This window comes from Amblyomma maculatum, unplaced genomic scaffold, assembly GCF_055883805.1.
Source record: "Amblyomma maculatum isolate TAMU_Amacu unplaced genomic scaffold, ASM5588380v1 scaffold_13, whole genome shotgun sequence".
Lineage (NCBI taxonomy): Eukaryota > Metazoa > Arthropoda > Arachnida > Ixodida > Ixodidae > Amblyomma > Amblyomma maculatum.
Window position 1 is genome coordinate 26,794,339 of NW_028146738.1, and position 27,699 is coordinate 26,822,037.

Below are 27,699 nucleotides of genomic sequence, written 5' to 3' on the forward strand. Positions count from 1 at the left end.
GTGCAGTCGATACTTGGCGCTGTTGTAGGTATATATATCGTCTTTCCTCCTTTCACCGATCATCCACGGTAACGTTTATGCCTTGCCTGAACAATTGGTGCTCTATGCGTTACCGGTGTCGTGATTCTGCATCATTACAGTTGTATAAATTTCTGCGCTCATTCAATGAAGATTAAGTAGGGATTTCATCGTCTCTTCTCTTGCCTTTGTTTCGACTTGCCACCTGTTGACCAGCGTTTACCTCTTCATCCTTTTAGTGAAACAGTTTTGGGAAAATTTCTTCGTCGTCCCATGTTGTCAACTTCACCTGATAATACATGATTTGGCAGAAGCCGTATGTGTGCCATGTGAAAAGCAAATTTCATAGTGGCCGCGATAAATATAGGTTCGATTTCATAAAGGTCTGTGATTAACAAAAAAAATTCTGAACCACGTATACTATTAGCAACATTCGATCCTACAGAGGGACGCTTATTAGTTAATAACGTAGACATAGAATCGAGTGCATGGGCACTGCATCGCCAGCTTTTCTGCAAATATAGTGCTGTGCGCGAGGTGGGGGGGGGGGGGGGGGGGATCTACAGCATAAACTGAAATACGGCCAAGTCAACAGTGTTAAACTGTGGTGGCCGTTCAGCAGTTCTCGTCCAGTTTTTTCGCTCGCAGCCCCCAGTGAGCAAACACAGGAAACAAAAGAGGAAAAAAAAAAATGGATTGGACGGACATCATTCTAAGCTATTTTTGTTGTATAATTTATCATACCAGATAATAACAGAGGGCAACAGAGGGAAAGGACAAAAATTTATAAGAGAAGCATAGGGGATGAGCTCTATAGCACACATAGTCGAGCGCAGGCAAAATATGTGACGACGAGCGAATCTCGACCCGAACAGGGCTCAGCGAGCCGTCTCGCTCATTTCCTCCTCTCCTTGTGCGCTTCAAATGTGCTTTCTGCCAGTGCTACGAAAACAGTGCAATAAGACTACCTTGGGCTAAGGCTACGTCATGCATTGGGAATGGAAGTGTTTTGGGTTTCTTTCTTTCTTTCTTTCTTTCTTTCTTTCTTTCTTTCTTTCTTTCTTTCTTTCTTTCTTTCTTTCTTTCTTTCTTTCTTTCTTTCTTTCTTTCTTTCTTTCTTTCTTTCTTTCTTTCTTTCTTTCTTTCTTTCTTTCTTTCTTTCTTTCTTTCTTTCTTTCTTTCTTTCTTTCTTTCTTTCTTTCTTTCTTTGTGGTGCGTGAATTCGCCATTCTTTGATAATCCGTGACGAGAGGTCTGCCGCCTTCGAAACGTAGTCTCGCGGAGGGATCGATGCATCCGTAGGTGTCACTGCAACGAGAAAACAACCTCGCTGGAGCAGCAGTGCGCGCAGCCGCCTGGCTTCAGCCCGGACAAAGACCTCAAAAACGCTGTTTCAGCCGGAACACCATGACGGCTTCATCGACTGCCTTGACTCTGCAACAGGAAGACGGGCAAATAAGCGCACCTGCGGACACAGCGCGTGCTTGAAACTGCCGGGGTTTCACAGACTGCTTTTTTTTTTTTTTTCAATGCGAATAAAGTAAAAGTAATACCTCTCTCATTGTGTGCATGTGTGTGTGCACGTGCGTGTGTGTGCGTGCGTGCGTCTTTGTGTGTGTGTGTATTTCTTTTTCAGTTAAGTCCAAAATGACTACTTAATGGTGCTGATGAAAAAAATTGCTACAATTTATAAACATGAGAGCGTTAAAGGTCCCGTTCACCAGAAAATACGGCGTCAGCGAAAAATCACAAGCAATGGTCAGAAAAGGAAGTCAATTTATGTATTTACCTTTGCAGCCGTTTTGCAAACACTTTAGCTATGTGCCCTTCAAGGTTAAGCAGCACTGAAAGCAGCGAGAATCCAAGCCAGATTCCAATATATCCTCCGAAGTAGCCAAAGGCTTCCACCATCTGTGAACCAAAACAGGTGTAGATATCGTAATGTGATAGGTTAACTGACAGGGTATCAGCAGACACAGACTACTTTCTCTAAAACTGGAATGGCAGCTGAGCCAATTTTTCAATCCATTAACACAAAAGGCAGAGACTACATAATTTCAGTGCCTCCCTGATACCTTTATCTGTGTTAGCGCTTCTATTGGGCCTGTTTTTTATTTTTATTTTTCAACTAAACCATCAAAAGTTATATTTAAAGTATTTTATTTAAGGCAAGAACAACAATGCTGAAATTAGCGGTATGTTTATGGAGCAGTTTATTTGCTCAATATAGACATTACTCCTCAAATATAAGGCTTAATCTACTCACTGCTCATAAAATAATAATGTTTCGAAAATACCCTTTATGATTTAGAGCATCTAAACATTTTACCTTCACCAAAAAGAAATATATTTTCACAAGAGGCAGCCAGTCTGGAAATACAAAGTGCGTGTACTACACGGCCTTTCTTTTTTCAGGGCGAAATATTCAAGCCTTGCTAAAAAAAAAAAAAAAGAGAACTTTAGGCAATTACACAACCGCCTGAATTTCGTATTCTTGCTAGAAATCAAACAAAAAAAAGTCGTATAATGTACGTTAAGTTATTTGTGGCACCAACAGCATTTCGTTCATGCATATCAATAAGACCTTAAGAGAGCCGACATGAGATCATCGTGAAGTCGACGCAGGAAATTTATTACTTTTGACCATGGAGTTATCACAGTGAAGGGTCTGAGCACAATCCTGATAAACATCAGTGACCAAAGCGAAAGCGGCGGCATGTTTCGCTCGACCCGCCTTTTTTCATCTCTGCGTGGCAGCCTCTCGGCGAGCTGGGTCCTCTGGATGACCTACACGTTTGCAATAACTTGCTTCGCGTGCCTGGACAACTTCGCAGTGCAGATCTTATAGAAAAAAAAAAAAAAAACCCACTCCGAAGAGGCAGTCGCAGTCGCTGCGTTGCGCAGTGCGGCGGGCACCGCTGGCAGGGTTGCGGGGCAGCGAAAACGCGACACGAACGAAAACGACAAACAAAACGTACAAATTCACCGAATCCGACTTTTTCTCCTTAAAAAAGGTGCTTTTTATGGAGTTGATGGCAAACGTAAGATGTATTAAGCTTGCAGACAAAGAAACTATTATTTCCTCTCGTCAAGAGCAGGCACTATTTTTCATCGCGGATGCGGGGAGCGCAAACAAGAGCTCTAGCTTTTGCAGTGTTGCACTTGATGTATGAAACGGAGTATAGACGATCTAGACAGAGCGATGGCCGCGGCTTCAGCGTAGCTGCGGGGAGTGTCGACGTTTACGGTCGTCATGTGACTTGACAAAGGCGAGCGCGCGGTTACCTCGGTTCCGGCGGCGGCGGCTGAGTGACGTCATAACTTCCACGTGGTTTCTCTTCGGTTCAAGAACAAACACGCGCACACGCGGCGCACGAAGAAGAGGCTATGCAGGGGAGTAGTGAAAGCTTTCGCATTTAACATAAGGGAGGAAGGAAACGAGAAGTGCTGTACTGAGGCGTGTGCATTGACTGCGACGAAACAGAGCGCACAGGCAGCGAACTTCGCACAAGGCTGCCCTGTACATTTATAAGACACCTCAAGTCTTACCGAGAGGTTAGGTTGATACTGCAGCACACGTTGCGTGTCGGACGAAAATTTTATGATGAAAGAAAACTTGTTCCTGCGACGACAGAAACAGAGAAGTCTGAGTAAGTCAACCGCAGAAATGGGACAGACGACAATCAGTCGCAAATCAGCAAAATACGGAAAGCCGCGGAATCTTCAGAGACCAAGTTCAGGGTCAGCTTGGCTATACAGACTATAATAGCTAACGTTAATAGAGCTTACGGTATCCATAGGGTTGTTATATAAAACTCCCATTTTTTTTTTTGTAATTTTGCTTGCACCTATACTGCGGAATGGTTTTCGAACAGTAAAGCTTAAATCTGGACCCACTCAAAGAACGAAGTTTAGCCACCTCTATCGCAAGGCATACTAGCAAATCAACATGGAGTCGCGCAAAGCTGGATCATCTGCATAGCTCGTGCTTCTATCCCCTGCGCCGCAAATTTTTGCAGAGAGCCGCCGGCAATTTACCCCCTCGATCGTTTGCATGAAAGCGAACGTGCATATCAAATCATCTCCCGTTTTGTTGTGTTGTTTTTACGTCCAATTAGAGATTATAAAATATTAAATGTATGGACCAGACCGTGTACTTTCCTTGTTGAGCGGTGAAGTCAGTGGGAATCACATGCACTCATGGTGCTCCACGTGCACGGCGTTGAGTATAACATTTCTTGAAACACCTGGTTCGTGTTAAGTGGGTCGCCTTGTACAAAATTGTGGATCTGAGTATAGTTTGACACCGAAAGGCAGATTTTTTTCACTGTAATCGGTACACTTATTACTGCTAGTGACCGTTGTCGACGTATACGGAAAGCATCTGAAAGCACAGATATCTTGAAGGCCTTTCAATGTACAGATGCCGTCATAGCTTTCCATCTCGATTTAACGAAGATGAACTTTTAACTTGCCACCGTACGTTACAAGCTAGACCATTAGCTCATATCCACTACAGATTACATCTTACACAAAATATATAATTAAGATGACTCATACTTACATGTCTTTTCCAAAGTCAGACTGCGAATAGAAAGGAGGGAAAGGTACCAAAATATTACAACGTTTGTACCCAGCTCGTATTAACCAGCATTTTATCTGGTCAGATTAGCCGAAGCATGCGAACTGTTTTCTTCTTGCTTTTTGCTTATTTTTTAGGTGGCATGCACTGGTGTCCAACCCAGCCCCCAGCCGCAGTTTTTATTTATTATTATTATTTCTTTTCTTTTTTTTTTGCGGTGCACATAGCAGATGAATGCCTCCGCTAGCATGCTTTCTTCGTGCGGCGCATTCAGATTGCCTCTTGGAATTGGCGAGCATGACAGATTTAGCTGGCCGCCGCCGAGCGTGGACGTGCCAGAACAGCGAGAAACGCCACTTCGGATGGGCAGCTGCGCTGCTTAGCGCTGCTCGAGCCGAGGTCGAGAAACGGGTCCTCTGACGCCTTGGGCTGACTAGAAGCGAAAATAATAGTCAGTGACCGCGGAGAGTTGTAATTTGGAAGCTTTATTGTTACCACACTGGAGAAGTATCTTTTGATACACAAATGTGCCTGTCCACTGTCGCAATGGTCGCTCATTAAGGTGGTTAATTTTTGTACTGTGCGACGTGCGTGTTGACGAAAGTCGACGCACGTGTAGCCGACACTCAGTACTCCACGCTTCATCCCCGTTGTGTCTGTGTTTCGTGTTGGCATCCGTAAACACAGTGCACCCATACGGTGCAGTGACACAGTTAAACTGGCACGTTGCCGAGCTAGGTGGTGAGCTTGCATTATAGCCCTGACTTGAGCATAGATTCTAGTAGTGTGGAAGGAAAAAAAAGAAAAGTGATTTCTAGAGTGGCCACGACATCCCTGGAAAAAAAAAAAAAAAAATATATATATATATATATATATATATATATATATATATATATATATATATATATATATATATATATATATATATATATATATATATATATATATATATATATATATATATATATATCAGATTAAAACGCAAGACAAGGCTTCGCTGTCCTTGCCATCACGACCCTGCCGTCTCGACCTAGCCTTCTTTTACAATATATAATGTCAGGTCACATATAATTTCAGACGTAAATATTTTGGGAACGTTTAATTGCTACCCGGCTTCGACGCTTATTCTGGATGCAGTGCCTTGGGCAAAACTTTTGAGAGGCCGTCCAGGTCACATATGCAGAAAAGAGGGAGGTAGAGGGTTCTGTGCAGTTACGTCGTCCACAGTAGTGCAAGACACTGTATATTCGTCGCAACCATCTGAACTCGTCTTCTTAATTCGCCTTTAGTGTGCTTGAACCACATGCGACTTTCCGGGTTCATGGAAGGGCTGTTGTCACCGCTGTCCAAACTTTTATCCTGGAATAGAGAGAAACCGAATCCGCGAACAACGCCGTTCGTCGCTTCACCCTTTTCACGTACCTCGACCCGAACAGCCCTAACCAGCTTATATGCCCACAATAAGTGACGTTTAAGCAACACCTACGACGCATTTTCATACATCTATCGCGTGCGACAATTACACGCCCAATTTCCGATGCATGCGGATTCTAACCGACAACACGAATGCGGCACGCGAGCCATACCGTAACGGGACGAAAGAACACTTTCGGAGCAGGACTGGCAGGAGTTCGTCTGCTACGTGCACCCCAAAAATGGCGGCCGGCGACGTGGCTGGCCCCATTTGGGCGCCAGTCCATACCACCTATAACAAAGCGGAGAATATCGAAATGAAGACCTTAATTTGGCTCCATGCCTATTCGTAGTTTTAGTTTGCTAATTGTGTAAAATGAACATATCAGCCTTTTCGCGTTCCTTCTAGGAAGAATCTGTACCACATCCAACCGTCTCTGTGTGGTGAGCACATCCTCCCGCAAGCAGACAAGGATCACTCGAGCAGAAGTTGCACAGTCTCAAGAGCGATCCCTACCCGTTGCGCTTACGCAGTAAATTCGTCTGACGACTGCCGTATACAGCTCCCTCGCTTAATTTTCACCAATGTGCTTCGCACACTTTGCCGTACTGCACATGATCGCCTTCACCTCGTCTTCCTTCCTCTTCGCAGCTGGCACGTGCGAGGAAGAAATGACCGCTAGTTGCTTTGCGGCGAACACCGCTGGACGGACGGACGGACGGACGGACGGATGGATGGATGTATGGATGTATGGATGTATGGATGGATGGATGGATGGATGGGTGGGTGGGTGGATGGATGGACGGATGTTAAGAGCGTTCCCTTTGAAACAGGGTGGTAATAGTCATCACCATGCTCAACCTTTCTTTTTATGCTTTTTTTTTTGTACACAATTCTTCAACTTTAACGACGTTAATTTTTGACCCCGGTTAAAATTAAATACCCTTGTTTAATTTTGATTTAGGTTCCTTGCGTCCCCGCCGTGTTTTTTAGCCATCAATATTACAAATGCCTCTTTCTAACCTTTACCGCCGATTCATTCACGCTTCCTTTGTTGCCTTTAAACCCCAGGGCCTCTGCTAGAGGGACCATGTCCGCATCGACATCAGGATGGACACTGCCACACTCCAGTATAAGATGTTCAATTGTTTCTGGGCATTTACTGAACATGACACAAGTTTCATCTTCTTGATTAAACTTCCTTTTGTAGCTTCGGTTTGTTAGACATCCTGATCCGGCTTCAAAAAGAAGGCCGCTGCTTCTTGGGTTGCCGCAGAAGGTCTCCTTCTTAATCCGAGTTTTCCGTTTTCTATACATGTCTAGGGTCGGCTTCGTTTCCATTGAATTATGCAGTTTTTAGCCTCTGTGTTCTGTACCTGTTTAATGTTTATTTCTCTGTTGGGCCCTCCTACATACTTACTGGTTAGTTTTCTAGTCCTTTTCCGCCACTGTGAGTCAATGCCCTTTCTGTATAAGTATTTAAATAGGTTACCTGCCCACCTACTGTCGTCAATTTTCCGGAGGCATTCTTCGCACAATATTTTGGTCGGAGCTTCTCGTGCCACGAAAGGCGCCCAGCCCGCGACATGGATACGTGGCGCACTCTGTGCGCAGTAGCGGTTAACTACGCATATCCCATTTGTGGCGGAAAGATCTGACGGACGACAGATGTGTAGCGTTCTACCCGCTCGCCGTTGATGTGTTAACTTACAAATGTTTTCGTCCTACATTAGGCATTAGGAGCACTAGGGATATCAGCGAGACAGTCGTGTGTTCTAATTTGCGTTTAGGCCTGAGTTTGTGAGAGTTGCATGATGCTATATTCCTACGTACCTTGTCCAACGCAAGGCTGCTCAACCTCACGTCGTATTTCGTTTCTCTTCAAATAAAATGGCGACCGCGCAATCCACAGTCAGACGTTGAACATGCAAAAGGAAAAAATAGGCACAGAAGACAAATTTTCTCCCATTATTCACAGGATGTCTTTGTTCAGTACTGAGTCTAGTGGAAAGAAAGAAAAAAGAGTGAGAACAACGTTGCACTGGCACAGAACACATGATTCTACGCGGGAACATAGGGGCTACAAACGCGCGGGATTCGGGCATAGAAAAAGAACGACAGATAATTACGATTCTCGATGATGCGAATCTTGAGCACGCAGATCTTCAAATATTTTAGTTTTGCGATATGCTAAGCTATTAAGCAGAAAACTGAAGAGAAAATGAGGGACTCGTTATGATACACGGGTGAAAGAAACCAAATGTCGGTACTACATACTTATTACAGTACTAATTCAGGTCAACAGCAGAAATAAAAAAGAATCCGCTACGCTCACTTCGGCATCGCGCCGACTGGCATGGCTTTTTTAATTGAGATATGTCAAGGTAAGCATTCTAATATGCATGAATATGTATACCGCTAAAGATTGGCCTTGAACTGAAATTCTTTCTCCTGTTCTTAATTGTTGAAAAGATAGCCTTGTGATCTGAGATGTGGCAAGAGATGTTTTTCAGGCGCTTAAGCAATGCCTGGTTCTGGAGGACGAGGCCTATACATCTAGCGTAGAACTAGATGAAGAAGATGGCTACATAGAATGAAAGATCACTGAACAAAGGTTGAGGGGGAGCCTCAGACTGAACGAGATGAAGAAGATGGCTACATAGAATGAAATATCACTGAACAAAGGTTGAGGGGGAGCCTCAGACTGAGTTCGCAAGCCGAGCCAACTTTTCGACAAATGGAATTGTCTTCGTCTGTGTATGAGTTACGTGAGGTCACCACAGCAGTAGAGCTTCTCTCGACCTTGTGTCGAGCGACGCGAAGGAAACGTGTGCGCTTTTCTCATGAAATCATGTTTTACTGCGGTGTACTATACGCATCAACCGGTCCAAACTGAGGTGGCCCCTACCCCCTTCCCTCGCCATACCCACCTTCTCTACTTTCCACCTTGCCCCGTTTAACTTGCGACTCACAGAGGTCGTGCGACTGTTTTGGTCGAAAAGCGACAGTCGCAGGCTAGATGAGCACTGATCGATTTTCCAGCGTTGCGACTGCTGGTAGCAAACCGCGGTAACCAATCAGCGGCGCAGCTGAAGTGAACGGAATTACTTCCTGCTCTTTGTTGATAGCGAACTGTCAATATCGACAACTTTCGTTCTGAACGAGACGAATTCGGGAAAGCGACTCGCAGGTCATGTTTACAAACATCGGTCAAGCTGAGCGGCTCACGCCCTTCGCGCCCCACAAATGTGAATGGGTCTATAGGCTTCCAATTTTAGATATTCTAACATAGCCATTTTCACTCTCCAGCCGTATTCACCTAATCCGGCTTTCGTCCTTGTCCCCCCATTGTGTCATATACCACCGCTCTCACCATAAACTTGTGTTTGTGCCTTCGCGGCAGTCACCCCCTCTGTGCTCCTTCGCGTAGCGCGACTGTAAGGTTGCGCGGCAGGCTGCGCTTCGCTCTGCTACTGTACCAGGCACGGCTAATAGGTGGTCGATTACGCCAACTATATGATGAAAAACGCAAACGCAGCTGAACAGACAACGATATACAGAAGAAAGCAATTGCTTTTTCTTAACCCAGACAAGGACGAGCAGCGTCGTCCTTATCTCTATGTGTGTGTGTGTGTGTGTCTGTCTGTCTGTCTTCTCTGTATCTTGGTTTGTTCAGCTGCGTTTTTCACACGTGCAGACCACTAGTTTGACAATCCGTTGCATTAACGCTAACTGCAACGCCCACGAAGCCTAGAAGCGGCACTCTAGAGAAGAGATGCTAGCGCTCAGCGCGCATCCTCCGTCTCTAGTGCGCTGCCGGCGTGCGTGCATGGGAAACGACGGGAGTGAATAAGTTGAGAACAGCACTCCATACTCACTGGCAGGCTACGCGGCAGCGACTCAGGCACAGCTGGTTGGTCCCCAAGTTTTCAACCTTTCGTGTACATATGTCTGAAACATGAAGAGGTCTTACATCTTCATTGCATGCACCGAGCTCGAGTTCAAAAATGGTGTAATATGGTGACTGTTGATGCGAAAGCATTATGTGTCTCAAAAGTAGAAAAGCTGCCGGCGTCCATGACACTAAAATCAATAACATGCCTCTGGCAGTTGGCAGTTGACATGGCCAGACAGTGATTGGTGGGCGGTTTGTGTGAAGCCACGAAACCATGACCTAATTTGCAAGAGATGCCAATCCCGGCAACACATTCGAGATGGCTACTGCATAGCATATGGAGTTACTGATATATGCAACAACAAAAAAATGCACAAATCATGCAAAGATTTGTACCAATACTGCAAGTAAGTTATCTTGAAAGAGGCATCGCAACTCCTCTATCGTCGCGCGAAGACAGTGTGTGTCACATGACGCTCAGCGCTATACATTTGTGTATGCGCGCATCAGCAGTATCCGGCCTACTTGGAACGCGCCGAAGCCTTTCACAGCGCATTCTCGCTTTCATTTAAGGGCATTCTGAGAGATTTCGAAGAATCGAGAATCCGGCCGAATGGTTTTTGATTTTCTGCTGGTTGTGATTTCATCCGTTTATATGTTCGATGTCTCAATGTGGATTAGACTATGATGGACACCATAGTGGAGGGCTCCGGAATTTCTACCTCCTTGAGTTCTTTAATATGCATTGTTATCGCGCACTAGACGGACACCTTGCTTTCCGCTTCCATTGAAAAGTGGCTGCCGCGGCTGGGATGGGACCCGCGTCCTTGGGAGCACCAGTCGAGCGTCCTAACCACTGACTCACCGCTGTGAGATTTTCACTTTCTGCCTTTTTGTTTCAGGAACAACCCTACAGCCAACACTGATGTTGCACTCAATGTTTTCCGGAAACGTTTTCACAGATGGGTGCCGTCCTCTTCGTAAAGACTAGAAGCACATCGTCAAAACAGTGGCTCCTATTTATATGGCTTTATTTGCAGGGTTTAAGGTTCCAAATAAGCACAGATGATGAGAGAGGCCGTAGTGGAGCGTTCGTGAAATGTAGACCACCTGGGGCCCTTTGGCGTGCACTGACATTGCACAGTACACCTGCCTTGCTTGTTGCCTCCATCGAAAAGCAGCTGCCAGGCCGCGAACAATCTATAAGTCTAAGGTAAATGAAACTTAGGTGCGAGCTAGCACGTTTTGCTCTTGTTTAGCGTTGTTTATCTTGATTTACCCTTGTGTAACTTTTGCATTTGCGGCTCACCTTGTGGATCCTTTTCGTGCACATGAACTTTGTTGCTAAATTATTCACTAATTGCCTAATTTCTGCTTGATTATGATGAAAACTTACTGAGCCCGTGTAATTTCACACATATTTTAAGTATACAGTAATCTGCTACTCTTATGTAGGTTACCACTCGAGATAGATATAAAGCCCACTATTGGGAACCCGCGCTGCTCAGGGGAAGCGCTTAAAATCTAGAGTGCCTCGATGCGGATATCCCCCGCCCCCCCTTCCGCACCGTGGAGCCTGAGGATATCTTGTGAAATTGTCGGTGCCGCCTCCGCGAGGGCGCGCGCCATGTTCGCTCCCACTCCGCGTTTCGCCTGCGTCAGTTTCACGTGCGGCGTCGTGTTTCCCGTCGATACATGCCGGGGTTTCGCGTACTTGCGTGGACGAGTGCACGCATCACTCCCAAAATGGCTGGACTATGTTTTCAATTCTTATAGGTACAAAGAGAAAGACCCTGTGGGCTATACATGTGAAACGGGACAAGTGGCAGTCGACTAAAAGTTGACGCCTATGCAGTGTGGATGCAGTATTGGTATTTTTCGTTTCCTTGCTTTTCCCCTCATAGTTACGTGCACATCTTTAAACAACGTTAGCGATTTTTTAGGCATTTATTTACATTTAACGCATGATATTTGGTACGATCGTTTATGCCAGCATACATCGCGGAATCGTGTGCTGTATTTAAAACGCTTAACCAACGTACACTTCAGGACGCGCAGCTGAGGGCAGAAAATCGCATATTTAGTGTAAAGAGAATAAGTTGCCAAGAATACGACACCTTGATCTGAACAGAACAATAAAATACAAGCGTGCGTTGCAGTGGCGCATGCCCATTGACCTTTATGTTCTGTCTCACTGCCGTTCGTAATACGTACCGAAAGCTGCAAATGCCTCTGTTATTGATTAAAGGGGTCATTACTATGTAATTTTAGGCCAACCTCCCGAAATAAAAAAAAAGTAAATGTGTCAAGGCTGGTTGACGCATTAGTCAGGTTGAAGTCAAAGATAACAAATCTGCAGCTGTCGTGGCAATAAAGATATGAATGCAATTAAGGGGATCTCTTAGAAGGTATGAGACTGAATAATTAATATTACATTTAGTAATGTTATTAAAGAAAAAACGTGGAAAAAATTATTAACCAATATAACAATTAATTCAGAATGACGCGAAAAATTAGATTGGCTATTGCTTAAAGTAGCGCAGCAAAATTAATTCGTACCGAAAATAACTAATCAAAATAAAGTTCCCCAAATGGCACTCAAATTAGCTACGAAAATTAGTTGTAAATGTCTTTAATGTGGTAATCCTTCGTAGTCAAGCGCAGTCGGAAGGCATATACTTTCGCACTTCTGCGAATAAACTGCCCCTACAGATTTATTTTCCGCATACTGCTTTTTTACCGGTCTTATATTGCCGCGAACCATTGAGAACTTTATTTCTTCTTTTTCCTACAGCCGCTGGCATGCGGCCTTACACTACAATTCCAGCGCAAGCATCGATTATGTATTCTTTCTTTTGTTCATTTATTTTTTCGCGAGAAGTAGATTTATCATTTTATTTGTTGCGAAAGATGCGCCGAGATATATCTCGAAGATTACAGCCATTCGCGTGTGTTTCTACAATGTTCCAGGGTATATTAGTCGCCCATTGCAGTTTTATCTCGATCTTTCTTCGTAGCCTTTAAAAAAACCTCTGACGCACTAAACGGACACTCGTAGATCGACGACTGTCGAACACGTTTGTTGCTATCGCCGCCGCGGATTCCTTTGTTATTTTGCGGGCGCCAAGTCAGCTTAAATAAAGAATTTGTTCCAGTGAATTTCAAGCCTCCTCATTTGTCCCCAACGGCATTGTCACAACTACGTGACATCTGGTAGAGGTGCTGCCCTTCGTGTACTGGTTACCCCTTCAAGCCAGTACCACAGCCCCGTTACTGTCGCCCTCGGGGACCAGCCCACAGGTCACCCAGCCAACCGCCGACTTCAAGGGCTCCAGCCAGAACAGGGTCTGCTACCGGATGGTGTTCGACCCCGGAAGAAGGTCCTAACGTCTACAATGGCCCAGGCTATGGTACAGGTTGTCATTCATCAGCCCCGACAGCTCCCCATTTTCAACGGCAACACGGGTAGAAATCTAGAGGACTGGCTAAACCAGTACGAACGAGTTGCCGCTTTCAACAATTAGGACGATGTCTTAACTCCGAAACGTCTTCTTCGCTCCAGGCGGAATAGTGCGGACTTGGTATGAAAACAACGAGTCTTCACTAGCGATGTGGGAGGACTTCCCGAAGAAGCTGTTGAAACAGTTCGTAGTGTGGTAAGGAAAAAAGAGCGGAGCTCCTTCTTCAGTTCAAAGCCCAGCTCTCCAACGAGCCCGTCCTCGCTTAGGTTGAGGGAATGAAATGCCTTTTCTACCAGGCCAACCCAAACACGACAAAAGGTGAGAAAATTAAGTGAGGCGTTTAAGAGTCGCTTCTTGCAGGACTTGTCCGGAATCCACCGAAAACTGGACGAATTTGAAAGTGAAGCGTCGACCATCAAGAAGACGATGGACACTGGATGCGCCACTATGATCGACCACTGCAACCGGTCTGCGCAAGAACCTACAGCAGCGCATCTACGAGCGGAGAAAGCCTTCGGGAGCTCATCCATGAGATCGTCCGAGAGGAACTTCGCCGGTTGCTGCCATTATTCCAACAACCCCAGGTGGCAACGCTCGCGGACGTCGTCCGTGAAGAAGTCCAGTAGGCGCTGGGTGTTCCTCAAGTGGCTGCTCCGACGGCTTCAGCACAAGAAACAACAGCGATGAACTACGCTGCTGCATTATGTCGTCCGGCGCCCCGGACTTTACAAGCCCTCGCCGCTACCATCCTGTTCCTGAAAGCCGCCCCTTAGCCCCCACTCGCCAAGCCTACCAACGACCTCCAAGCCCCAGGAAGTGCGACGCCTGGAGGACTGAGAACAATCGGCCATTATGCTTCCACTGCGGTGAGGCCGGCCACATTTTACGCCACTGCCCGTACCGACGAATCGGCCTCCGTGGATTTGTAGTCCACGCCCCACGACCCCGCCCCGGTGAACGACCGCAAGAGATCGAGAACTACCTGCGTAGCGGTGAGTTTTCACCACCAAGCGGTTGGTTCAGGTCTCCATCGCCGTACAGGGCCCGCTTTGCGTCACCATGCAGGCCGCAACTACGATGACAGTGTTCGAGGAAGGTCCCCAAGCCCCCGTAGGGGAAACTGAAGGTAGCAACCTTTGGAGGTAAGGTTGCTTTACGGCGAACTAACCAAGATCCTTCGTTGCCGAAGACGAGTAACAACAATGATGCTATGATGCAAACACTCCTTAGAAGACGCCTTCGACGCGCCCAGACTTCAAAGTGACACCGCCGCAACGCACGACGTCAATATCCAGGATGACGCGACCAGACTCCAAGTTGACACAACCGCGCAGCGAAGTGACGACGGTGTGCCCCGGCCGCGACTTCAGCACAAGACGAAGCAGAGATCGAACACCGAAGCCAACATTCAATATGAGGACACGAACGAGTGACCTCAAAGTTGCTGTCGATGGTCGCACGGTAACGGACTTAGTTGACATCGGAGCTGACTATTCTGTCATCAGTGGCGCATTCGCCGCCCAGCTCAAGAAGGTGACGAGCACTTGGGATGGCCCGCTAATTCGTACCGCTGGTGGTAACCTTATTACGCCGTCGCGGCGATGCACCGCAAGGATTAGAGTGAAAGGACATAACTATCCTACCAGATTCGTCGTCCTACAGGAATGCTCGCGCGACGTGATCTTGAGCATGACTTTTCTGAACGAACATCGGCGATCATCGACCTCCGCTCAAAGCTCATCAAACTCTCGACGGACAACGCCATACCTTCCACGACAGCAACGATGCACCACATCGCTCTAAATATCCTCGACGGAGACTTGACCGTGCCGCCACGATCAAACGTCGTCACCTGCGTGGGCAACGCAGACATCAAAACTGCCGAAGGTGTCGTCGAAGGAAGCAACCAGTTGCTCTTAGAGCGTGGACTATGAATCACAAAAGGCGTCGCCCATTTTTGTCATGGACAAGCTCAGTGCTGGTCACGAACTTAACCGAAGAATACCGGCACCTGAACAAGGTCACGACGATCGCTTTCCTTGACGAGCTAGTGGACACCCAAGATATCTTCGCCCTCCCCAGCCAACCTGAAGACGATGCACCCAATCGAATAAAGCAGCTCACGTTCGACATTAACGCAGCTCTGCCCCAAGACAGACAAGACCGGATTCGCACTCTTCTTGAAAGATACAGCAGTGTTTTTCTTCATCGTCGAGGGTGCAGCAAACTCTGTTGGCAACAGGATAGTTAAGTGGGCGAGTTGGTGATACATTATCAAAAAAACAAAAACAAAACAGCGCGAGCAAACGGGGACGAAAGGAGTTCGCGCTGTTTTTTGGGTAATTGGATCTGTTGGCAAAACATTGCATGATCACGGAGGACCACGCTTAACCACTACGTCAAAGCCCCTACCGTGTATCGCCGCGAGAGTGCCGGGTCATACGCGATCAAGTTGAGGAAATGCTTCGTGATGACGTGATCCAGCAATCGAAGAGCCCCTGTCACCAGTCGTTTTGGTGAAGAAAGAAGAGGGTGCACGAGAGGGCACACTTCGTTTCTGCGTCGATTACCACCGCCTAAATAGCGTAACGAAGAAGGATGTGTACCCCCTCCCTCGTATAGATGGCACACTGCACCGGCTATGCAATGCAAGGTACTTCTGATCGATGGAACTGGAGAGCGGCTATTGGCAAATTGAGGTCGATGATAGAGATGGCGAGAAGACCGCATTCATCACACCGGACGGCTTATTCAAATTCAAGGTGATGCCATTTGGCCTCTGCTCCGCACCAGCCACGTTTCAACGAGTAATAGACACAGTCCTGGCTGGCTTGAAGTGGCAAATTTGTTTGGTATACTTAGACGACGTCGTTGTCTTCTTGTCAAATTTTTAAAGACCACTTAAAACGGCTGCAGACAGTGCTGGATGTCATCAAGTCATCGGGACTAACGTTAAAACCAGAGAAGTGCCACTTCGCCTACGAAGAACTGAGGCTCCTAGGTCACATCATTAGCAAGGATGGTGTTCGCCCAGACCCAGAGAAAATGGCTGCGATCGAACAATTTCCACCGCCTACCGACAAGAAAGCTGTGCGCAGATTGCTTGCGCTGTGCGCTTACTATCAACGATTTGTCAGAAATTTTTCGCGCATCGCCGAACCGTTGACGCAGCTTACAAAGGCTGACGTAGCTTTTAAATGGGAAGCGCCGCAAGGAGACCCCTTCGCCAGACTTAAGGCCTAAAGTGTGAGTCCCGTCCCGTCCTAGAATACTTTGATGAAAACGCCGAAACAGAAATTCACACCGACGCAAGCAGTTTGGGCCTAGGCGCTGTTCTCGTTCAGAAGAGTGCCGGACAGGAGAAAGTTATCGCCTACGCTAGCCGTTCCCTGTCGAAAGCTGAAGCTAATTATTCGACGACGGAGAAAGAATGTCTTGCCATCCTTTGGGCCACATCAACATTTCGCCCCTATTTGTACGGACGACCATTAGGGTTGTGAGCGATCACCATGCTCTGTGCTGGCTCGCCAACTTAAAAGATCCTTCCAGACGCCTTGGCGGCACCTTTTATTTGCCGCTTCCTCGAACGCAGCACCACACAGCAAACAGATGCAGGCCCAGATATCTAGGAGGCGTTAGTACAGCAAGCATCAGCGGCGTTTGAAATTGATTTACAGGATAGAAAAGGCGCTGAATCTGTCACAATTCTCCGCGGACACATGTACCACGCCGTGAAAGAAGGGAGGAAGGTGGGAGTGAAAGAAGAGAGAGAGATAAAGGTGCCGTAGGGGAGGGCTACGATCCACAGCGCTATAATGGATTTCACCTCATCACACTTTAGTGGTCCAAAGTTGCACCTAGAATTGTTTTTTTTTTTGTTTTTGCTGTGAGATGCTTCCGAAGTGCGGTGTCAGTGCAGAGCGCATTGCATGCACGCTTCTGATCAAATCTGAGTTAGCTGCGATGAAGCATTCGCTACTTGAGCCGAAATATCACACCAACGTGAAAGGATCTTCGTGCGATATAGCAACATTCAGATGGGTTTCCGCGTTCTGCTCTAGCTAAGCCCAATGAACGTGTGCCATACTTATCTTCTGCCCCACTGAAGCACTGTAATCACTCAACTAGCTTTATCAGGGAAAGCATTTGCCCACCAGAATCGCATTCCGTGTGTCGAAATATATTGCACCTTGGAAGAGAATGGAACACATCAGTAGACAAAGTCCTGCTGTGGCGTTTCAGCACCTGCCGGTTTACGACCGCGCGCCACTAGGATTCGATGGATTTAATTATCTTTTGTTTATTCTTCGAAGTGGAAAACACCATGGTTCGTTCCAGCTAACTATACATTTGAAAGACTTACAATGGTGGCACTTTAAGCAGTCCTGATGATAAATTACGTGCAGAAGAGTCAGTGGCCTAAAGTGTGAGAGCGCGGAGAAGAGTTACTTCCCACAACTTGTAATCGCCTCAGCTTCCGCTACTGATCTCCATAAGTAAGAGGAAAGAATGAGCTGTATCGATGGATGGTATTCCAACCATGTGCAATGAATGCAGAAAAGAACTAGTACAAACTTAAAAAAAAATATAGCTATGGTTGTGTCCCTGCATAGGGTGAAATCTGCGGTAGGCATAATTTTAACTGTGCGGTGTGTATGCCTACACATCCGGCCACCCCGTGCACCTTCTGCGACCAAAACCCAACGTATAAAATTTAGCGGCCTGAAGCAAGATAAAGAAAAGGGATGCCTCAATTTGTAGCATACGTGCCTTAAAACAGCCATTCATTGTCAAGCAGCCAGCCAAAAGTACGAAATGTATTGCAGGCAAGATGTTCTGGATGTAACTGAAGAAAATCGATCTAATCGAAAGAGATTCATTCGAACGTATGCTGAACAAATACCGCACGAGCGTTCAACCCTGCGTAAGCAACCAAACTCAAACATCAAACGAACTAAAAAGAAGGCGCTTCTAGCGCTGCTGGAAGCGACATTCGTAACAAGCAGCGAGCGAGTCGGGGGAGTTGTTTTTGAGCATGGCTCACTCAGTGTGGCTCTCTGAAATTCTTAAGCGGCCACTAGGTGAGTTGCGACAGTTTATAATTTTCAAAACATGTTGGTTAGGTAGGGCATTGCGTACCTGACCTTTAGCACTTCAGAGTGGTGAAAATATAGCTCAAACAGACGTTCTTTACAGCGAGCACGTTTTTACCCCAATTTGTGCAAACCGTTAAAGGGAACAAGCAAAATGTCATTTGTACGTACGATATACGACAAGAGAAGTCGTTTTAGGAAGCGTGATGAAGTAGTGTACAAACGAGAAGCAAAACAATCTATCGCACTCGTCGAGCCGCTTGAATGCAGCTCTGGCACTTCTCTTGCACGACTACGGTGGAATCGATTGTAGAGCAGGCGAGCAGTTGAGAACGGAGCAGCATGTATTTCGCTTAGTGGTAATTTAGCCACCCTTCCACGCCTTCAGTCGTGCTATGCGCAGTCGTCCTACTCAGAGAATGGTGCACCGTCCACTAGGTGGCGCTAGTGGTACGCTGGAAACTCCAGCGTCGGTCTTCTATATAACCAAGCCGCAGGAACCTGTGTGGCCTGAAGTTAGCCTCGATATCTCAGTGTCTCGGGTGCGATTCATATCTAATCTTCCTAATTTAATAAGCTGCCCGAGTTGACAGCTCGTGCCACTAGGCCATGTCACGTGGTCTCGCGACGTCACACAGTCCGCCGACCAGTCAGTTAACCAATAGAAGGGTGCAATGATACAATCTCTCTTCTTCCTATGATCATGTCCTTGCGCTGTTGTATTGGTTGACATTGGTTGGTAGGCAACAACTATAGCCCGAGAGCCAGTACTTCTACGACTAGCCAGTGTCCGGCCATGTCACCTGCCTTAGGTTTCAGCCAGACATAATGGCTTCTTTAGCAAGTGAGAGTGGCAGTGCGGTAAAAATATACCCTGCGAATGTAAACGTTCAAATCAGTAGTAGATTCGCGGTACTGGAAAATCACCGGCGCTCACCTACAGCTTTCACCGCCCAGTACGTAAACGGATGAAAGGTACAAGACAAACTCAAAGCACGTAACAAGGATGATAACGTTACAGGCGGTAGAGTATACGAGCAGTCGTGCATCGTCTAATGGGTATCAATAAGTGTCTTTAGATGCCTTAGTTTGTAAGCTGAACTCGCAATGATGTCATTTGTTGGAATGACGGTGTTACCCACCAGCCCTCTTTGGACTGATTTCTAAACACGTAGTTATGCCCAAGAGGTCGCCCGTGACGTCCAGAGATGGAGCTAAGCGCTAAATGATAGGCGCAAAATACAGAGGTCAACCGCGTGCTGCAGCCGCTGACATAAAGACATAGCATGCTCCTTTGAGAACGAAACATTTAGAATCGTTTGGGGGCTAGGAGGGCAGTGACGTTTTTCTCTTGTTTTACATGCGCGACGTATTCCCCTTCGCAATGCACACCTTCGAAGTGGTGCATGACGGATATTTCCGAACGTCTAGTACGTGAACTGTGACTGCAGTGTATCGAAGACACTTAAAATGACGCTGCTAGAGACGTTGACATTAACAACCAATCTAAACAATAAGATGGAGCGTGAAGGCACTTGTGCGCTTTCACTCGAGCCTATAAGTGGAACTGTGAAGCCATTTCCTACTGTGTGCTGGACATGACTTCACATTTCTCTATCCACGTTAGACGTCAGTGGGTGAAATGCCCACATGTTATACAGCACGTATGATACGATCAAGAACAGAAGAAAAAAATAACTTGGAGGATACCGCCTTTAAAAGTATGACGCAAAAACATTAATGGCTCCCGTTTTCCGGCTCCCCCTTGCTGATTCTCGTTCGCGCACAAGCGCTTTGTAGTCCGCTCGACACTAATGCCTTATTTCTGTGCCTCTGTTTCGGCACACAGTAAAGCTGCCGCATTATGTGAAATATCAGCCGACATCCTAGGCGTGCAATGTGCATGCCTGCACGGAGAGGTACCTTGTCGGACTGGCATCCAAGGGTCCTCGAGGACGGTTCGATTCCCTTCACACTTCCACCTCAATGGAGGAGCCGAGTTGTCGGCTCCTGCCAAAGCCGTCATCTTATGCGGTCTCGAAACATTACATTACCCGATACGACCAATCATTGTCCTTCCGTGTCAACTGCCACCTTCCAGTGCAATGTCCGTCATTGTTCGCTCACAACGCCGACAACTCCGATGCCGAAATTTCTGGAGAACGGGAGCCTTTGATACAATCGCGTCAGAAACAAAGGGGTTCTATTGCATGGTGTTAGGTATCATGTTTATTAAAGGTTCTCGACAAAAAAAAAAAAAGTGCACTGCAGAAATTAAAATCTGCGGCAGTTGTGAGAGGTCATCGCAAAACAATAAAAATATTACTTTTTTTGTCATACATGCTCGTAATTCTGCATGACAAGTAGCCGATGATTGCAATGTGAGACCAACGCCTTTAAACTATACCCAAGTGATAATCATGAAAATACAGCGCTTTGAGGAGAAGGCAAAACATGGAGTGGACAGCACGTGCGCTACTCTGTGTGCGTTCACCCTACATTTTGTCCTTGTCTTCAAAGCGGTGTATTTCCATGACAATAAACCAACTCGCCCGAACATCCACCCTGACGAAGGAATAAATAAACTGGTTATAATATTTTGGCCCAGAGTTATTTCCATCTCAAGCTGCTAGGCCGGAATACCGGAGTTAATATTACTGTGTCGTTAGCAGGACACGAAAAGTTCCGGTGACCAAGGATGACCAAGCTTGTCATGAGCTTACAGCGCGATAATGCTGTAAAACAGGCCTTAATCTTTCCTTACTTTTCCCTCATTCGCGACATTTTGCGGCATACCTAGCCCGACAAGCCCGCGCAGAGCACGAACTGGTTCTGCACAATATATGGAGCGCAAATCAAGCCCGAGAGCCCCTCGCTCTAATTCTAGATGATGAGTGCCACATATGGAAGAGCAAGCGATATGAAAACACATGACCGTTTTGATTTCTTTATTTACTTTCGCGAGTACGGAAGTGAATTTAATGTTTCCCACTATGCAGACAAAGTTAGCACACATACCAGTAATACGTGGCTCCCTATGCTTTCCTATCTTCCGTGCATTCTGATTTTTTAAAGGGTGCTTTCTTCCAAAAACAGTCATACTGCAGCAAAACTAACTTTAAAGGAATCGTTAAACAGACTGTAGAGAGAAAGTTAATCGAGCAGTGGCATGAGACGGCAGGTATGCCTTTTTTGTCGTCAACACCGCACGGGCAAGGAATAAAATTACATAAAAGATAAAGATCTGCGCCATCCCTCGCAGATTCTAGTTATGACGCTCCGTCAAGTTTATTTTTCGCTTGTTATGACTGCATAGTCGATTTCATGCACAACGCTGTTTAGACAGGGGGAAACCAGTGCGGGTAAGGAGGTTATTGGAGCGGACAGTTGGGCCGAATTGTGATAAGGCGAAGCACCGCTCGCTTTGCATATCTCGCAGTTGGCTTTAAGGAAAGTTTCATGCGGATTCAACATCGCAACCGCAGTGTCCAATGGTTCTCAGTATGAACTACACCGCACCATTGCTCGGGGAAGCGCTATCGTTGTGTAGCCCATGCTTAGCGCAATAGTACAAGTTCAATCGCGTTCTTTCCTTAAAAGAAGCGGACTTGGATGAACGGTGTGAAGGTGGATGGTAGCCTGGGTGGTACAAAGTACGGTGGCGCCATCTGCTACGCGGTCCGTAAATACTGTACGACCACACATTCTAGTCATATAGATAAAGCGGATTTATTTTCTTTCATTTTCTCCAAACGAAAAGCACGTAGAGTCATCTAGGTTGACTGTGGATGTATGTCAGGGATTTCATTGGCGATAATTGGCAATCAATAAAGTGATAAAAAACCCGACTAAAGCGTAGCTCCTTTGTAAAAATGGTATTTCTCTTTACTGCGCCTTTTGGCCAAAACATTTTTTCAAGCGTGTTCATTGAAGTTGTGCCATGTCAGCACAGGTGTTTGAAAGGTTTGCTTGGTGATGAAACGAAAGGTAATGTCCATGGAATCAAAGGTGGTCTAGTTTATGCGTTCTGGCACCTCAAAAGCTTTCACTCCTAGGGTGTTACTTTTGTAATAAACGGCAACGCAACCCAAGAGACGATGACTAATGAGGGTCATGAAGCGGGCAGAGCGACATGCGAAAGTCATCATGCATATAGGGTGCCAGCTGTGTCCTCGGATCACAACCAAACAATGTGAATTGCATGCCATTATAATATATTAGCTTTTTCGTTCATCCCTAATTAATTCCTTGTTATTGCCAAATAAATTCACTGGTTTAGTGAACGATATTACCCTTTCAAAATGAAGAAAAGAGGGGCATCGTTTACAACTAACAAAGATTGTGAAGAATACAAATTCTTCATAACTGGAATGTAATTCTCATATCATTCCACTCTAACATGCAAATAGTGCAGAAAAGTACAGCACTCCCATACCGTCTCTAATATTATCGCAGACTTGGCCTCCAAATGTTGCAGCAAACTCGTGGTGCGTGCGAACGCACTGACAGTGCTTCATTTCCAGTGACATCTCGCAATCCTGGACACATATCTAGACAAAAAGATGATTAAAATAGTAGTTAACACACTGTGCGACGAAACGAGCCTAAGAAAAATCCGAAAAGTCAGGCGCAGTGCTTATGCGACACGCATTGTTAGATGAGTAATCAGACTGTCCGAAATATGCTCTCCGGGAAACGAATACCAGTCAGACAACGGCCGAAGCGAAATCGTCGACTGCAGCACATCGCCTTCTTAAAAAGCATAACAATTATACAATGTACGCGTGCCTTTTACCACGAGCACCTGCCTTCATTTTTTCTGATAATCTGATAAAATGCTGATACCATGATTATTCGGCACCAGGCGCACGAGTACACATGAAGGGAATTACGCAAGCAAGAAAGCCCAGCATGGTTAAAGGCCCGCAATCGTGACAATTGAAACAGGTATACGATGTTTCTCCCAAACCTGTACAGCCTTGGTCTGTAGCCGTATGGCTGGTCTAGGGTGGACACAAATGAATAATCACTTCCTTATCACCAAGTTAATGCGCCGGTACCGAGAATCATCTACAACTTGTTTTTGGGAACTGATGGTTGCAAGTTGTTTTTGGCTTGCTCGGCTGTTTGTCGCTAATGTGACCTCGCTTTAGTAATACCCGTACTATATGCAGTGTATAAAACAATTAGTGGCAGCTTCTCTGTGTGCCGATGCATAGCAGTGAATAAAGAGAACGGGTTGCTTCGCATTAGTCAGAACAGCACACGAGATGATGACGCCTTCAACAGTAGTGGGTAGCATGCCCTTGTCTTCGAAACGCTTGCTTCAATACGTTGTCTTCGGGGCAAATGTGCCGAGCTTTCGATGCTCGCGAGATATTATTGGAAATCCGGAAGTCAGTACTTCTCTATTTTCTTCGCCCCGCACTACTCAGCGCAACGTAAAATAAAGGACAAAACAGCTCGGCGGTAGTTTTGTTCTCCTAAGTGAACAGCACTTCACTAAAGAAAGGACAGCATAAAAAGACACCTTTTTGCTTGCTGGCGTCGAAACCGACATTTTCGATGTGGTAGCTGGAAAGTTTATAGCTCCGCTAAAACTTTCTTGCAGACGACATTGCACTGGCCTAATAAGAACAGTGAGCTGGTTTGCTGGCAACTGCAGCCACAATAAGTAATTTTTTATTTACTCCAGTAGACAAAGATTCAGGCAACCATGGTAGGGTTTTCAAAACCTTCATTATTTGGCTAACGGGAACACCGAAATACTGGCGAATATACCTCATGTGAACGTCAGCATGGCGAACCGTCATTCGGCGTTTTTACATGCTATATAAGACCGATAGCATTACCACATCACATGCAACGAAAATCATCTTCCACTTTCAAAAATTTGATGATGTCGTAATGATACAAATGATAATGCATTTCTTTAGAAAACGACAAACACCATTCTGACAAACTAAAAACACAATGCCGTCGTTCTCAGGATTTCCGAGTAAAAGGTATTTGACACAGCACGGCAAAAGAATTCCTTTTCCGCCATCCGTGTCTTTGCCGCCAGATCCCTCCTTGCTGTTAAGAGAACATGTCCCCGCAAGCTGGACAAGCAGTCGCCGTACTCGTTAAAACAAATTTGCGCGCGTGTTGCACATTTAAAGAAAAAATGCTTTTTACGATTGCTGTTTACCTTTCCACGGCCTTCACATTTTGTTTCTTTACATAAAGCTTGTTTCTTGGACTTGTTTAAGAGACACTCATTCAAGTGCAGAGTAATTTTTCGAAGCTCACGTCATACGAATGGGCCGTGTGGACTCCGATTTTCGGAGCGCATTTACTCACTGTTGCGACCAATTAAGTACACGAGAGTAGTGAGCAGGCAAAATACCACGAAATTTGAATGCAATTGTATAGTTATGAGCCTGTGCGTAACCTAAAAGTGCAAAACGTGGGGTTACTCTTGGGAAACCGGCTGTGGTAAGTTCGAACTCATCCGCTTAATCACGCGAGTGATGTGCTAGAGGTGCAGCAGGTTCGATCTACAATGTGGTCAGAGTTGACCAGAACCGTTAGGTCTAATGGCTGTTCAAGCTCGCGATGAAGTAGTAACAGCGAATGTCTACTCCACCAAAGGCGGAAGGCGTTCCCGCTGTTAGTGCATCATGGGATAGGAGAGCTACGGTCGTTGTCTCCTCGGCTCTCTGTTACTGTAAAGATAATACGGGATATGCTAAAGGTGTCTGATGTCCGGAATGGCACTGTAGGTATTCAAAGTTATGCACTGAACATGTGAAATCATCTGCGCTGCGCAATAGTTGATGCCATCGGGACCATATGACAGCGACCAGGCGAATAGCAGTAGTTATACAACTGGCTCGGGGAAACCAGTCGCGCAGCTCAGCTCTCAGCGGGGCCGTAGGAAGAGTAAACAATGTTTCCGGAGCGATCATTATGCTGCGGCACTAAGAACGTTTAGCGTGGAAAAAAGTAAACAAGGCGCGTTTGTCCTAGAGCGTTGCATACCGCTAAAATCATGTACGGCAGTTTCACCGAGCCAAAACACACTGCTTCCTTGGAACACTATATAAGTAAAGGTGCTTCATTGGTCATTACGCTGGCGACTGCTCATCAGACGCTGCAGAATCGTAACCCATATGGTTGGTCCGAAATGTTGGCGCATGAGTCGGAACACATGTGTGTGACTACTGTCCATTCAAAAGGAACTATCAAATGCACTCTATGGAAACCTCCAATAAGCATTCATCATGGTTCTCCCTTACACTTTTTTTCAACAAGAATATAATGTAACGGCAAATACTGCATTAACGACAAATGCCTAGAATATTGAAAATAATAAAATACTTGCGGTTCCCATTTTATAGGTTGTCAACCAGAACTCAAAGATTGTCAGTCGAGCGGTTGTGCGGCTGGCAGATTACAAGTGTGCCAACGAGAAGACAAAATTTAGGCGATTAAGTAGAGCGGAAATGTTCGACATCTATACTGTAAGGAAAAAATAAGGAAACGATATAAAGTACTCAAAATGAGAAGCGGAACGAGTGTACTTACATCCTGTGTGTAGTACCCGAAGTATTTCTTCTGATTTCCCAAGGCGATATAGTCCTTACAGCTCGACTTGTAAGGGGCCGGCAAACGTTCCACTTTTTCCTGTATGCGGTGCAATGCAGATAACGAATGGCTCCGTGAAGCATCTCTATAGGCTCATGCTAACACCTTTGCTGACCCACAGGCAACTCTGCGCTGAAGTTGAGGCTGCCTCCGTAGTATCAAAAGGTTTAAGCGCCTCCATTGAAGTGCTGTTCAGTTCTATGTTCCGCATTAGAAATGTTTACTCATAAAGCTGCCTACATTGAATTGCACGAACATACGATGGGAGGGTGGTGCCCGATAGTGGCACTTGCTATTTTTTTCCAAGAAAAGGATTGAAATCGCACAAACTCTGGCGCAGTGAATACCCTGAAAGCATACAAAAACTACACACATGACGGCATAGGCACTGTACAATTTAGTGCTCAGCGTATGACGTAAGCAATATTAAGAAGAAATTTTGGGCAACGCATACTAAACTCCAGTCGCAGATAAGGAGCGGTGACAAAAAAGTATAGAGGGAACCCTTGTTTTACGAACCGCCTCCTTTGCAGCACAAGACATTGATGAAGCAGTACCCTAGTTTAAAACAGTTATGTCGTCCGAAGAAGACAAATTGAAACAGTGACACGGAAAAAAAAAATGATCCCGCAACTTGGCACCTCTCGTATCGACGTATGGAAGAAATGTCGAAGCCGTGACATTCGTACTTATCCTGAGTGATTTTTTCCTACTGTTTACACATTTGTAGCTTAAACATTATGCGAAATATGTCGGTGCTGCCTGTTGGTTAAGCAGCAAGGTGGACATTATCTAAGTTATAGAGTTTAATTATCGTGCTATTAATTACCTAAAAAACAATTGAATTTTTATTTTATATTACTAAAATGAAGGTCGTCAAAAAAAAAAAAAGGTAGGTCTTTTTTATTTTCTTATTTGCCAATGTGTCTAAAAATATCGAGCGCCAAAATGTGTACCTAAAAGCTTGCTGAGGTTGAGTTGGATTTCACGTAGTTTAATACGAATAATTGGTTGACAGGAAAGGTGCAGTATCTGTCACACCTGTTCTGTGGACACCTGAACCATGTCGTAAGAGAAGGGAGGAAGGTGGGAGCGAAAGCGGAAAGGGGGAAATGATTTCCATAGTTGAGGGCTCCGGAGCAATTGCGGCCACCTGGGGATCTTGAACGTGCACTGACAAAGCACAGTACACGGACGACACTTCGTTTCGCCTCCACCGAAACGCAGCCGCCGGCGGATCGAACCCGGGTACTCCGGCACTGTAGTCGGGAGTCTTACCCCCCCCCCCCCCCCCACTCCCCCCTCCCCCGTTGCGGGGCTTTCATGTAGTTTGGTTATAGAAAACGGCATCTATTGCATTTTTATACATCGAATACGGACGACGTTTGTGTATTCGGTGACGTAGAACGAGATAACATAACTTTGGCAACGATACGACGCGCAGCGTCACCATTATATAGATATGCAATGCGTGAAAGCCAACTCAATTAGTTTTGAGATGCGTATTTTTGACGTTCGATGTCTCCAGTCATATTGCCAATTAAGAAATTTTAAAAACATGATTCACCTTTGAGGTTTCCCGCCTTCAATTTCCAATAAAATAGTGT

At 45.9% G+C, this 27,699-nt stretch overlaps 1 protein-coding gene across 1 annotated transcript in view; it reads right to left on the reverse strand.

The window, feature by feature from the left end:
* Positions 1-1,205: 1,205 nt before the first annotated feature.
* LOC146172421 (acid-sensing ion channel 1A-like) overlaps positions 1,206-27,699 on the reverse strand; it is a 35,944-nt gene continuing 9,450 nt past the window's right edge. The window contains exons 6-11 of the mRNA XM_084585770.1: positions 26,033-26,131; positions 22,899-23,013; positions 9,893-9,965; positions 3,568-3,640; positions 1,808-1,929; positions 1,206-1,452 (exon numbers count right to left, since the gene is read on the reverse strand). Coding sequence (XP_084441896.1) covers positions 1,398-1,452; positions 1,808-1,929; positions 3,568-3,640; positions 9,893-9,965; positions 22,899-23,013; positions 26,033-26,131 — 537 coding nt within the window. The 3' untranslated portion in view covers positions 1,206-1,397. The remainder of the gene's footprint in view (positions 1,453-1,807; positions 1,930-3,567; positions 3,641-9,892; positions 9,966-22,898; positions 23,014-26,032; positions 26,132-27,699) is intronic.